The sequence below is a fragment of the Ruditapes philippinarum genome, unplaced genomic scaffold (genome assembly GCF_026571515.1).
Source record: "Ruditapes philippinarum isolate M1 unplaced genomic scaffold, ASM2657151v2 ctg2468_1_1_1_1, whole genome shotgun sequence".
Classification (NCBI taxonomy): domain Eukaryota; kingdom Metazoa; phylum Mollusca; class Bivalvia; order Venerida; family Veneridae; genus Ruditapes; species Ruditapes philippinarum.
Window position 1 is genome coordinate 50179 of NW_026856020.1, and position 14829 is coordinate 65007.

General features: G+C 32.8%; 1 protein-coding gene across 1 annotated transcript in view; it reads right to left on the bottom strand.

Annotated features, from left to right (window-relative positions):
• Positions 1-282: 282 nt before the first annotated feature.
• LOC132745146 (putative uncharacterized protein DDB_G0286901) overlaps positions 283-14829 on the bottom strand; it is a 30244-nt gene continuing 15697 nt past the window's right edge. Inside the window, exon 3 of the mRNA XM_060733967.1 lies at positions 283-1106. Coding sequence (XP_060589950.1) covers positions 283-1106 — 824 coding nt within the window. The remainder of the gene's footprint in view (positions 1107-14829) is intronic.

A 14829-nucleotide genomic window follows, 5' to 3' on the forward strand; every position in this document is an offset into this window, starting at 1 on the left:
CAAAAGGAACACATTACATGTCTGGAATTTTGGCAACGATCGCCCTCCATATTTATCAGGTGAAATGTAAATTCTAGGTAGGTAAATGTCATATAAATGCACAACACTACTAAGATGACATCTGCTTAAGACGTATCTCATTGCCGGATTTTCGTTTATACAGTATCGCACTATCTTGTATAAGTAGTGGTAGATATGTAAATATGAACGATTGCGGTGTAATCGGTCTTCGTCGACGTCGAATATTTTCGACAAGTGAGCGCAGAGAAATAACATCGTTATTCAAGTCATTGGTAGTAACGCTAACACTATCATGGCAGTATCGATATCACTTGGTAAGTTCTCCGTGTCATTGTTATCCAAATTATTGTCATTGGCAGTATCGATATCACTTGGTAAGTTCTCCATGTCATTGTTATCCAAATTATTGTCATTGGCATCACTTGGTAAGTTCTCAGTGTCATTGTTATCCAAATTATTGTCATTGGCAGTATCGATATCACTTGGTAAGTTCTCCGTGCCATTGTTATCCAAATTATTGTCATTGGCAGTATCGATATCACTTGGTAAGTTCTCCGTGTCATTGTTATCCAAATTATTGTCATTGGCAGTATCGATATCACTTGGTAAGTTCTCCGTGTCATTTTTATCCAAATTATTGTCATTGGCAGTATCGATATCACTTGGTAAGTTCTCCATGTCATTGTTATCCAAATTATTGTCATTGGCAGTATCGATATCACTTGGTAAGTTGTCCGTGTCATTGTTATCCAAATTATTGTCATTGGCAGTATCGATATCACTTGGTAAGTTCTCCATGTCATTGTTATCCAAATTATTGTCATTTGCAGTATCGATATCACTTGATAAGTTCTCCGTGTCATTGTTATCCAAATTGCCATTTGCAGTATCGATATCACTTGGTAAGTTCTCCGTGTCATTGTTATCCAAATTATTGTCATTTGCAGTATCGATATTACTTGGTAAGTTCTCCGTGTCATTGTTATCCAAATTGCCATTTGCAGTATCGATATCACTTGGTAAGTTCTCCGTGTCATTGTTATCCAAATTATCATTGGCAGTATCGATATCACTTGGTAAGTTATCTGTGTCATGATACAGAAGAAGCCCCTTTCCAGAGGCGACCCTGGTTCTTTTAAGTGCCCGGTGTAAAGCACCAGTACAATGCACCTCGGTTTAACTTATTTTTTCCCCTTTTAATAGTAAGGGAGATAGACTGTATCCAACAATCAACTTATTTTCAAATACATTTTTAAAACTTTTTTAACAATCTCACAAGCACCCCGCTAGAGTCCCGGTGGTCGGTCGGGTGATTCAGGAACGATCGGGGTACGTCCGTAACTCTGTCGGCAACGTCCGGGATGATCAAGGGCTCTGCCGGGGCTCTACCGGTGATTGTCGGCACTCTATCTAACCGTACCGGGGCTCTGCCGGGATCATCCGGGACTCTGCCGACATCATCCGGGGCTGTGCTAGCATGGATCTCAGCTTTTATGATCTCTTTTATCGAAGACTTAACAGCGTTTGAATATCGTGTTAGGTCATCCGTCGTCCACTTACTATCTGCATTATCCGTAGTTTTAACTGGACTCTGCATGGATGGCCCGGAGTTCATCCTGGTTGTTATAAGTATGGAAATTGGGTATCGCCGTAGTGCTACCGGGGTTATTGAGACTGCAACAATATTTTCATCCCGGATGGTCTGGGGTGGTCCTGGGATTTTGCCGGGATGCTGGTGAGAATGCTACTTAAATCGGTACTTTTAATCCCTATGGAAACCTTTTTTACTGGCTGATGCATTACTGTTGAGCATAGAAATAAGTGCAATTAACATATGAAAAGTTGAGACATTTATCGTTAACCGATTTGGACATTTATGAGCACCTAATTTGTTGCGACATTTTTCATTAATTTTTGGACATTTATCATTAAAGGAGCTTTGGACATTTATCGGCGATTGAGACATTTATCGTCAATTTTTGGACATTTATCGTCGTTTGGACATTTTTCGACGTTTGGACATATATCGGCGCTACAGACGTTACAAACGTCTTGGCAATACAACCTTTTCTCCCTTGCCCCTTTCTGTCTGTGATCATGTATTTGCTGCTTTTGGATCGCTTGCTCCAGTTAAAACCTAATGACGTGCTCGCTGACTCATTGCACTTTGGTAAATTAACCACCTCATATGAAAATGAGAGTTTTCGTAGTTAGATGGCAAAATAATCCGAAAATGTGAATTTTAAGTCTTTAAATGTGCATTTTATTGCTCAATTTACGCTTTTGACTACTGCTGCTCAAAACTTGTTTGTTTAGTCATTCAACGTCCAAATGTCGTCGAATTTCGGTTTTACGTCAACTAAATATATAAAGATGTTGACCCCGATTTTGCCTGACGAAATAGCCGTTCAATTTAGTTCGACATTTGTCTATATTTAAACATAGAAGGAAACTTTCGGCGTTCGTCGATGTTGCGTTGCCATGGTTATTAAAGTACACATAATTCGTAAAGGAAGTTAAGGTTAAAGATAAATGTAAAACTTACTTTAAGAAATAAAGATACTCTTTCGATTCATATCAACTCAGAACTGTCTTGGACGTTTGTTCGTACACAATTTCGTGGATTTTTGCTTATTTCATAAAAACAACCTTGTTTGATATGAATCAAAAGAGTGTCTTTTTTTCTTTTTTTTAAATGATGATAGGTAAATGAGAATAATCAAATATTTATAATTACCTGGTACATTTCACGCTAATTGTGAGACGAACACTCAATGACGTCAGTGTGGGCACCTTCATTTTGAAATTGACGTCAAGTCAGGCTACAACGTAGGTCAACGGGAAAAATAGAATTTTAACAGTGTGACCATATTGCTGACTTTTTGAAAGAAAAGTAAAATATGCTTAGATATATTGACATCAGGGTTAAATTGACATTGATTTGAATGATTTTACTACATTGTATTCTATTTAATGAAAAATGAAATATTCAAATTTGGTGCGACAGACTATAACATAAAATCAGGAGTTTTAACGAATGCGTATAAAACAACTATAGTTAAAATCTTTCTTACACCTTTTCGATTAAATGGCTATTGTTTTTCACATGAATTTATTATAAGAAAGATATTACACAAAAAAATTCTACATTTCTTATTTAAATATGAAGATGACATATCTATATATATTATATATATCATACCTCATTTGCATACGCCTATATTTGATATGATGTCATGACCTTTGGCCATATACCTTCCTCAGTTTGACCAACCAGTCCGTAAACTTGCATATTGCCCTCAAAGCCATGTTTTATGTGTTATATATACAGTAGCAGTCCTAAAATTATTCATGTGCAAACACCATCATTATATTTGTTTGTGTTTTCTTTAATTTTATCAAATTCATTCCAAAATTAACTCTATATCTTATAAGTTTTGATTTCGTTAATTTGCCATAGATTTTCGCTTTGAAAGTAACAAGATAAGCTAACATTTTTATCACTAAGATCATCACAATAACGTTTTGTTCATTTTTCTTAGTTTGTTTGTCCAATTAAATATTTATTAACAATAAAAATCGAAACGTACAGAAATCACATAAATTATTCAATCTTTGTTTGACACGTCGATTATTGTATTATAGATTTGATTAAATAGGGAAAGTAATCATGAAAAAAATGTTTTGTCTCTAACATCAAAAATATTTATTAGTTTTGTCCATGATTTTTGGCATGTGAGTTAAATTCAACCAATATTAATTAAGTATTAAAAAGTAATTCAAATAAATTGTTTAATTGTAATTTGTTTTCGGTAATGAAAGTTGATTTCGGTATCGTAACGAGCTCTGCCTCATTATGGTTTACTACGAAGAAATGGTAATATCCTTATGCCCTTTGTGGTAGGACATGCATCTATTTTTCCATAACTTTTCTGCTGATAGACGGGGGGATTAGATAGTCTGTGACTGCTTCTTGTTAAACTTATATGTCTTAATATGTTGCTATTGTTTTGATGTGTAATATTTAAGAAATGCAAGTCAACCTGAATCACACATAGATAGTTTACATTAAGTAAATTTAAGAGAGCAATTCGTTTGTAAAATACATAAAGTCCTTAACTAGATTCAATTTAAGAGTACAACACTTTTTTGTTTCCATCTATTTGTTTATGTAGACTAAATAACAACAACAAATACTTTTATTTACAATCAGGTCACATAAATGCAACGACATGATCAAAAAGATTTTTTTCTAATTGTTGGCATTTTTAAATTTTATTTTAAAAATATATCCAAAAAACTAGAATAGCTTTTAGCCATAATGCAGTAATATAAGAGACAGGAACGGGCCCAAGGGAAGGTTTCCTATAGATACAAATTTAAGTTTTTTGTAGCAGTAAAGTAAGGAATAAATTTGAATTTGGTTTGCCAAAATTAAAAAAATTTTTATCTGGCACTCCTTTTCATTTGGGCCATTGGCCCCGTCGGTAATATCCCCTAAAAATTAATTCACTTTTTAAATCGGGATGAATTTAAAAAATTTTATATTTTCTAAAATGGGGTTTTATTTAAAAACCCGTTTTTTATTACCGGGCCAAATTTGGGAAAGGGGTTTCCTCGAAGAATTTGGCCCTTTAAACTGCCCAAAGGATCAAACCTATTCCAGCGAAATTTTTAAAATTTTTTATTTTTAAATTTTATTTTTAAAATTTTCATCTCCCAAAAAGGGCCACCCCCTGAGGTCGACAGGTAATTTTTGGTGTTTCCCAAAAAAAAAAGTAAACAAATTTCCCTCACAAAAATCACGGGGGTTTGAGACTTAAAAAACCCCAAAACTTACCCCTTTTAATAAACCCGTTTTAAAAAACAAAATGCTAGAAAAAAGCATTTTCACATAAGCCCTTTTGAAAGCAAAAATTTAAAGGGGTTGGGTTTTCCCAGAACCCCTTTTTCAGAAGTTTTACCGCAACAAATTCATCCGGGTAATGGAAAAAATTACCCCCAACGGCATTTTTTGGCCTAAGTAAAAGGGGGAAAAAAATTTTAATTTGAAAAATTTTTTCTCAAACATCTAAACCCTTCCCTGTTTTTATAAAGAAGAAAAAAAATTTTTTAAAAGAAAAAACCAAAGGTAGCAATTTCGTTGTCCCTTTAAAAATTTAAAAAAGCCCCCCGCCCCCAAACGGAACCCTTTTTAAGGGCAAAACCCCGGAAAAATATTTTAATACAGTAAGCAAATATTTTTTTTCCATTGAACTTTTCAGTTTAAATTTCAAATTTTAAGGCAAAAAATTAAAGCCATCGGATTTTTTAATCCCCATAACCCCCAGGGACAGGTAATTTACACTAATTAAAAATATTTAACCGCTTTTCTATAACCCCTATTTAAACCCAAATTTACAGTTAATGACATGCCCTCATTTGATTTGATTGGGGTTTTTTTTTTGGGAAAAGGGGAAAATGGGTTACGTCAACCCAAAACTGTGAAAAAGGCCCCTTTTTGGCCCGCCCTCTTCATTTTTTTATGGTGGAGTAAGAACCCAGATCCCCCCCTTTCCCAAAAATTTGTTTTTTTGGCCCACAAACCCGGCCTCTTTTGAAAAGTAATGAGTGCGTTAGGTAGGTTTTTCTTTGATTAGGGACCCTTACTTTACCCTTTCCCCCAACCCCCCAAATTAATCATGTTCATACCATAGGCAAAATTAAATGCACGTTCCCTAGCTGTTGTAACAATATGAAATCCCAGAAAAAACCTATGAACCAGCTTCTGAATATGGCATTTCTATCGTATTCCACAAAAAGCACCCCCCCCCCCCCCCCCCCCCCCCCCCCAAAAAAAAAAAAGAATGAGTACATCAATGGGCATGCTCTGGAGTGTTGGGAACTATTACATGCACTCCAGTTACGCACTGTGCATGTATATGAATTCGATTTAACTCTGACACGTTTTCAACAGAAAAGTCTTCAAACTATGATACAATAAATGTTTATGATTCTATTAGAAACTTGTTTAGAATTTAATGATTTTTCGGTGAAAACGATATAGTTTACTTGTACTACAGATAAGATCAAAGTGCTGAAGGCACTGAAGAAAAAAACCGGATAAACTAACACATTTTCACTCCAGTTTCACAGGTAAATTAATTTTATATGTCGGGGTTTACATCTTAATATCAGGTAACCTTTGCTTTTTTGAGACCTTTTTTTTTTGAAAATAATCTAAACGAGTAAAATAACCCTCTTTTATGGGCAAATAATTTAATAAGTAGCATCCCCGATTTCTCTTTCATAAATTGGCTTTAGCAAATTCTTTTCTATTCAAATATTAAGAACATTCTGTCAGTGACGTGTCTTCTACTTGAAATCTTCTTGATGTGTATTTTTCGGTAACAGGAAGAAAATGGACAAATCTGTTCGTATCTTTTCGGTAACAGGAAGAAAATGACAGTCTGTTCATTTGATCATGACTGTGAAAAATCATGTTTTCTGAACCAATTTATCCTGCCGATATAGATTTTGCAAGCAATCTGGTGGTTTATGTTCTAGTGCTTACACTTAGTATTTAATTCCAAAGAACATTTCTTAAAAGACCTTTAACGTTTGATTACGGTATAATCACTAAATAACCGAAATACTTAGGCCTGTTACTGTGAAAAGTTTTGTTCATATGTTTGAAATACTTCAGTAGCTCTATAAATTTTCCAAACGATATCCAGTATTTCCGAAACAATTTACAAAAGGCTTTTAAATACACAATCTTATAAATCTTAAAAGTATAACGAGAACCACCCACCTAATCTCCAGAACATACATACGAAAAACAAGATAAATCAAAAGGCTGCAAGCTCTGTGGTATTTTCTGATCTTTGCAATCTAAATCGCACTGTATAACTGTATGATTTTCCTGTATAAGTTTATTTTTATGTATTATAATTCTTCTTGCTTGGTACCAGAGTTTGATACATATGGAATTTTGCATGACTAGAGTTGCATCAAAAAATCATTTATCTTCATTTTTATGACAGCCACACTTTTATCCTTGCATATCGTGGCTGTTTCCATAACAAAGAAACTTTATAAAAAATAATTGCCTTGAATTGGACTTGAATCCCAGACACACTAAACGAGCGTGTTACCCTTGCACCACGGAGAAGATATACGAACAATGCCTGAATAAAATCAAGTGATACTAAATTTTAGATTTTCCAATTTCATTTCGGGTTAATTTCGAAGTTTTTTGTTCAAGAATAAACCTGTTTTTTAACACTGATGTAAATAATTTAACAAAAAATCTTCTCGCCAAAACAGTCCGACATGTATATATTCCACTACTCGACAGTCAGATTTATTTGTGAAAATCGCTTAAAATAGCATTTTCATTGATTAAAATGATATTTATCCGCGTTAATTGTGAATGTGCATTCACTGACAATTCTATAACCCAAAGCTACTTTTAAACTTTGAATGCGTTGTAATTTGTTGGATACTTATAACAAAATGAAAATATTTCTTTCTTTTAAATCGCTAGTTTTCAGCTGTTGTAAGAAACTGCTTGTTGTTAGGTTTGTCGTGAAACCGCTGTGTCAGAGATTGAATGTTAGCTTTGTATTTCCTGATCTTCGATCAGAAATACAAAAAGGAATGGTAACATTCAATGAATGCAACACCCACACGACCAAGCAACACAGGACTACGGCTAAAGTATCAATGAAAAAATTAATTTCAGGCTTTCAAGTGGTAAAAAAAATGACTTAACAAAAAAAATGAACAACAGGAAGAAAGAAGAGACAAAAGTAGAGAGAAAAGTAAAGTTTTTTAGTGCTCTAAAGCAAGAAAAGCAGGGTTCTCTTCCTAACTTATTTATGCAATGAAATGCATCCGATCAATATTTTAGCCGTTGCAGTTTTTTGAAACCAGTCACTTCGTGTTTTCAAAATAGTCGGGAAATGAACCCTTACCTTTTTTTTCAATCAAAATATTTGCAAAACTATTAACAATGAGTATGCCATGATAAACAGGCTATAAGGAGTAAAAAACAATGGTTAAGATATGCATTGCCCTTTCCCAAGTTTGTTTACCGTCTAGGAGTTGGAAGTATTATAAAATATAGTTTCAGCAATGGTTGTTGTATGAGGTGAGGTTAATAATATCTTACTGAATTCTTAAAGTTTACTTTTACTTACCTGCCCTTCACATTTGTCTTGCAAGTATCATGATTTTGTTTGTTTTCGTTAAATTTGAAAGAAAGTTAGGGTTTAAAGAAGAACAACTATATAATCAGTTTTAAGTTTTATTTCACTAGTCCCGACAATAGCCCTGCTGTGGAAGCTTGACTGTGTCGGGGCTGCGTCCTGTGAACGTTGCCGTCGCCTTGATTGTCTTTATTCCAGTTTTCCTTTTTTACTCTTATAAGCTCTCAATTTTCTTTTCCACCGAGAAGCTTCAATATATATTGTTAACATTAAAGCACAGCTCAATTGACCCATCACTAGTACGGATGCCTTCCAATAAGAAAGAAATTTATCAGGATATCTGCTAAATCAATAATGATAATAATAATATTAATAGAGCCAGATTGTAACTCTTTTCCGACCTTCTTGATAATGTTTACCATGTGCATGAAACAGGTATCAATTACCTATAGTTTTGAATGTCTAGATCAAAACGTAGTAATCTTCTCATCAACAAAATTTACATCCAATGCGGATAAATATGCAAATATGTATGTAAAATGATAAATATTAAATTTCAGATCTATCTAGCAAAGGAGATCGATTTTTTTTTCTTATAGAATTTTAATTATATGCACTAGACATACATAAGAACTATTAACTAATAAAGTTGAAGCATAAATGTCCTATAATGAGGCCGGATTCATTCTCTATTTAGCCAGTGCTTTCAGTGCTTTGATCAGAGTTAAAGAGAAATATCTGGAATAACATTCTGTGTGTGCGTGTGATTTTCTATGCTTACAATACTCAAGTTCATGTTCGTTGTATAAAAGGTATTACGAAGTTTTTTTTTCCTGAACGGGTGTCAGATAAACCAAAGTGACCTTTGAAATAGGACCCATTTACACTGATTAACAAAGTAAATTTTCTTAGCCTAGATATCATGATAATTTAACCATTACAAAGTTAATACATACTATTTAAATAATTACACGAAAGCTCTCAAATTACCATAGAATATTTGTAAAATTTGTGTATGTCAGTTTTCAACTCCGTACGTTTAGCTTAATTCATCATTGTAATGGAGAAAAAAAAAATGATTACAACAATGTAATGCTTTAAATATATTGAAATTGCTTTTGAAATATTTTTCTCACAAGAACATATGTGAACAACAAGAAATTTAACAAACAAACCCATAATTTGCTTTTAAATTTATGGATTGTTGGTATATTCCACTTTCGCACTTTCGTTCCTGCCGATATACAAAAAATTCTCCGTTTCGCTTTTTAGTCATCCCGAGAATCATCACGTGACCGTTGTTTTTATTCAGATTTGCAAACTGAAAGGTGTTTAAACGCTTTTCCCAGAAAATTTGAGAAAATATGTATTTCAAACGACTTGCCAATCCAAAGAACACATATCAATGTATCACTGATTCTGTTTGAATGTCCCTAACACGCAGGTAACAAAAATTATCGGTTCGTGAAATTTTACTTTTTTATGACATTCGGCCGTACCTCAGTGGAATACCTTTAAAACTGTTGCAAACCTTTTTGTTGTGTGTACTATCAGTGTAGTATTTTAATAACTGCCTTTATAGCGTGCATGTGCTAAAGCATATACGATTGCATAATGTCACAAAGAGAACCGTTGAAAGGTGGGGTAATGAAATAAATATGTAATGAAATAAAAATATAATTGTGTATAAAAACACCACATAAAAGGTATTCTAAAACCAGTTGTAGTAAAACGATTTCAAATTAAATCTTGCAAATAAATTAAAAATAAATTCATAACGTGGTGTTGGTAAGGAATTGAACCAGACGCCTTAAGATCGGTAGTCCGACATGTATACCAATACACCACACCTCTCTGACGAGTGAAGTTAACAAATATATCGAAATATTCGATAGATACTGGAGAGTAATTATTCAAATGACCTTTACGAAAGTTAATGAAGTGCCAGGTCAATAATGTTTGACAATTTCAAATCTAACGGGACAAACTGAAATCAGTACACCGTTGAGAAGTAATTGGAGAGGTCATCAGACCTCTCCACGGTGTTCTGATTGCTGGCGGTATCCATTTTTGCGTATCTGATTGTAGTGAACGAATGTCATTTAAAGCGTAAAATCATTAGGAGCAGTCTACAAAATTTTTTGCGCATGCTCCGTTTCAAATTACGACTTAAATTACACGAAAAATTAACATCGAAGTGAACAAATCGGTACATAGAAAAATCGGAAAATATCATTTACGTTATTTAGCGCTACGTGGATGTTTCATTCCGTTTTATTTCATGCTTTCCAGTGTTTTATTACAATGTATCAGATGATTATATTCTGATAAACCACTAGTGAAATTTATAAAATATAATTTTCACTGTAGCCGGACTATATCTGAATGCGGATGAAAAGAAAATCATGACCAAATGGAATAACAGGCAGAAATAAATGCCGTCACACGTGAATTTGCTTATTTAGGAAATGAAAGTCAATGTCATCATACATTATGTTAAAAATTTAACAAAATTAGAGAAATTTAACAGAACTTTATTTCAAAACTTATGATGTGACGTCATGATATAATGACGTCACAAAGGAGAATGCGCGAAGTTACGTGGCAAAATCAGTAAAAAAATACTTAAAAGCACTTAAAAAGCATAAAATAAAAAGAAAATTTATTTGTTTTACATATAAGATTGAGATATATTTCATTCGTGAACACCAGCTATTATATTTTCACTCGTGGCTACGCCACTCGTGAAAATATTGCATCTGGTGTTCACTCAGTGAAATTATATTTCAATCTTACATGCAAAACAAACAAATATCCTCTATTTAATCTTTTATATTGTATTAATCGATTACCGTATTGTTTTCTGAATAGCGTTTTACTATTTGATGTTCCGATAAATAGTAACAGTGAACATTACATGTACAATATCACCATGCACTATTATATGACCGAGTGAACCGTGTACCGAAATTGTGCTGCTCCTTAAACATTTGAACCGGTATGACTAAATAACGCAACGGAGATTTTTTGGCGCAAATAGCACAAACTTTACTCAAGATTTTCCTCAAATATTGTGGTTGGAGGCATGCAGCTTTATATACTGTTTATTCCAATCAAATGTTATAAACATTTTTTATGTAAATCTGGGACTTAAAATTGTTTGATTAACAAACTTTATGCCCGTTTTGGAAAATGTATAGGAAATGTTTCCATATACTTACCAAAACATTAACCGAAAATGTGCTTATTGAATTTTATTAGAAACTTTTATTTTGATACTACTTTTAATATATATATACATGTGTATATCATTTATTTTAAATTTAGTTTGATGACATAACATAAATTGTTCCCTTTTAGAAAAAGTACCCCTAATGCGCCGAGAAAAAAGTCAATTTCTCCGGCATATTCAAAACATTTAAAAAAATGAAGTGTAAAACAAACTTTCATTATGATACAATATTCAATATATATAATAAATTCTATTTTGTTAAATAATTGTAACTTATAACCATTCATTGTAAATAGGATGTAGGCCGAGGCCCAAATAAAAATTCGATCAGTATTGGTAGTTGGAATATTGAAGGTCTTAAAGACAAAACAGAAGATATAGAATTTGAAAACTATTTAAAAACTTTTGAACTTATATCATTATTAGAATCATGGGTAGAGATTGAAAATGAAATAGAACATTTTTTACCAGAGTACGATCGCATATTTTTACCAGCAGTTAGAAGTTCACGTTATGGAAGAGCGATGGGCGGAATTGTAATTTATATCTGACAAGATATATCGAAATTTATCACGAGAATAAACGTGCAATGTGATTTTGGAATATTTTTGAAAATTCACAAATCTTTATCCATTGCAAATGTTGATATTGTATTAGGCTGTGTATATATACCACCAGAGCAATCCCCATTTTACTCAGATAGAGTCACTAAAGGTATTGAAATGTTAGAAGAAGCTATTTAGGACATCGATATAAATGAACAATATGACCTTATGTTACTCGGAGATTTAATGCCAGAACAGGCCTGAAATCTGACCTACTCAATATAGATACATCATTACAGAATATGAACAGTGTGAAGAAATATTAAATGATAATGATATCATAGACAGAAATTCACGGGATTACAGTAATGTAATTTCATTTGGAAGAAAACTTATAGAAACTATGCCTAACATTATAAATCTATACGTAATAATGGTAGAAAAAACAACGATATATGGTGGGTGAGTACACTTTTGTCGGATCAAGAGGATGCAGCGTCATAGACTAACTTGATATTAGTAAAAACATTATTTTATAACATATCTTATTTTATTGTTGGCGATAGAACTGAAAAGCAACATTTTCCTATCCTGTTTAAAAACTAAATACAGTGCAAATGAACTTAAATAGAGATGGAGTAGTTGAAAATGAAAATACTAACAAGAGAGAGAAATATGTATTCAATAAAGAAAAAAACTTTATATGACAAAATTGGAAAAAAAGTATCATCAAAATGGTTAAATGAATTTTTATAATGGAAATCAAAAATAACAACACAAACATAAATACAATTGTAGACAGTTAAACAACTTATTTTACGAAATGTTGGTGAATGCTGTTTTGAAAAGATACAAAACACCAATCAAAGATCTCAACCAAAGTGGTTTGCATAACTCGTGTTTAAAGAGCTGAAAACAACTAAGTACCGACTACTACGAGTATAATAGACAAAGTAGAGGTGAAAATGACCTTGAAGCATATATGAGGCTAAAAACAATATTTAAAAAACATTGTGAGAAAAGGTTAAATCAGAATTCTATAATAAAGAGCTAGACAACCTCATTGAACAGACAAACGACCCTAAAGGCTTTTTGAATAAGCTAAAAAATATGACACAAAGTAAAAGAAAAGTGGGTTAACAATATAAGTGATGAAGAGTGGTTAACAACACTTTGAAGCGATTATTTGAAAGCACAATCACAGATGAAAAATGTTATCCTACAAGAACAACCAGCTTTATGAAGACTTTGATGACTTAGATCAATTCATTTTCAATTCCGAGATATCAGATGAAGAGGTATTACGATCTGTTAAAAAGCTAAAAGCTGGGAAAAGCGGTGGTGAAGAAAAACTCATACCAGAATTTTTCATTAGTAGTATTGATAAAATTCTACCATTGTTAACATGTTTATATAATAGACTGTTCGAAAAATGGTGAATTTCCAGCAAATTGGAATAAAGCAAACATTGTAGTGATTCACAAAAAGGGAGATATAAACGATCCGAATAATTTTCGTGGAATCTCATTGTTAGATATACTTGGAAAGATATATACAGGTATACTTACCAGAAGACTAAATTTTTATATAAATGAATACGATAAAATTGCAGAAGAACAAGCTGGATTTCGAGAAGGATATAGCACCATTGACAACGCTTTCATATTAAATGCTCTTATACAAAAACAATTATCAAAAAAGGGTGGAAAACTTTATGTGGCTTTCGTTGATTTTGAAAAGGCGTTTGACACTATTAATAGACAAAAGTTATGGTCGGTTCTTAGAAAGAATGGTATACGTGGCAAACTTTTTATGCACTACAAAGTATCTACAAAAATGTCAAGCATCTGTCATAACAAATAACTGGTCAAACAACAGACTTCAATTGCCCGAATGGATTAAAGCAAGGGGTGCTTGGCCAGCACAACTCTATTCATCCTCTACATCAACGAGCTTATTGACAGAATTAACACTTCAGGGTATACCGGTATACAACTTTTGCCAGATCAGACACAAATATTATCATTATTATTTGCAGATGACCTGGCATTGACAGCAGACACTGTATTAGGTCTTCAAAAACTTTTAAACTAATTAGAAGTTATTTTGTGCTGAAAAGGATTTAAAATGTAATACCAAAAAAACTAAAAATACTAGTATTCAAAAATGGTGAAAATTAACTAAACATGAAAAGTGGACGTACAATAGTAAGCCAATCGAAGTTGTAAATTGCTTTTCATACGTCGGTTTAAATTTTACGCAACGAAACTCAATGTGTAATATGGCAAAAAGAACAATCTTTAAAAAGCCAAAAGAATCTTAATTTCAATACTAAACAAACTATATAAGTATGGTAAATTAACACGACATGTTTATTTCAATATTTTTGATACCAAAGTAACCCCTGTACTTTTGTACGGTGCAGAAAAATGGGGAACACGTCGCCAAGAATCAATTGAAACTGTGCACAATTATGCCCTGCAAAAGATATATGTGTGCTGAAACAGAGAGCAAGCAATATGGCTGTCCTAGGTGATTGTGGAAGGCACCCTCTGTACATAGCAGCAGCTAAAAAATGTATAAAGTACTGGTTAAAGATTGTTAAAATGAAAGAAAATCGGCTAGTTAAAAAGTGTTATCTTATGCTTATGAATTTGGATGAAAAAGGTCAAAACAACTGGGCCACCGAAATTAAAAAACTTACTTTTAAGAAACGGCTTTGGATACATATGGCAAAATCAGTGTTGTTTCAAATGAAAATTTTTTTTATACATACGTTCACACAAAAGATTAAAGACCAATTTCTCCAAGAATGGTCGTCAAATATACACATTAGTTC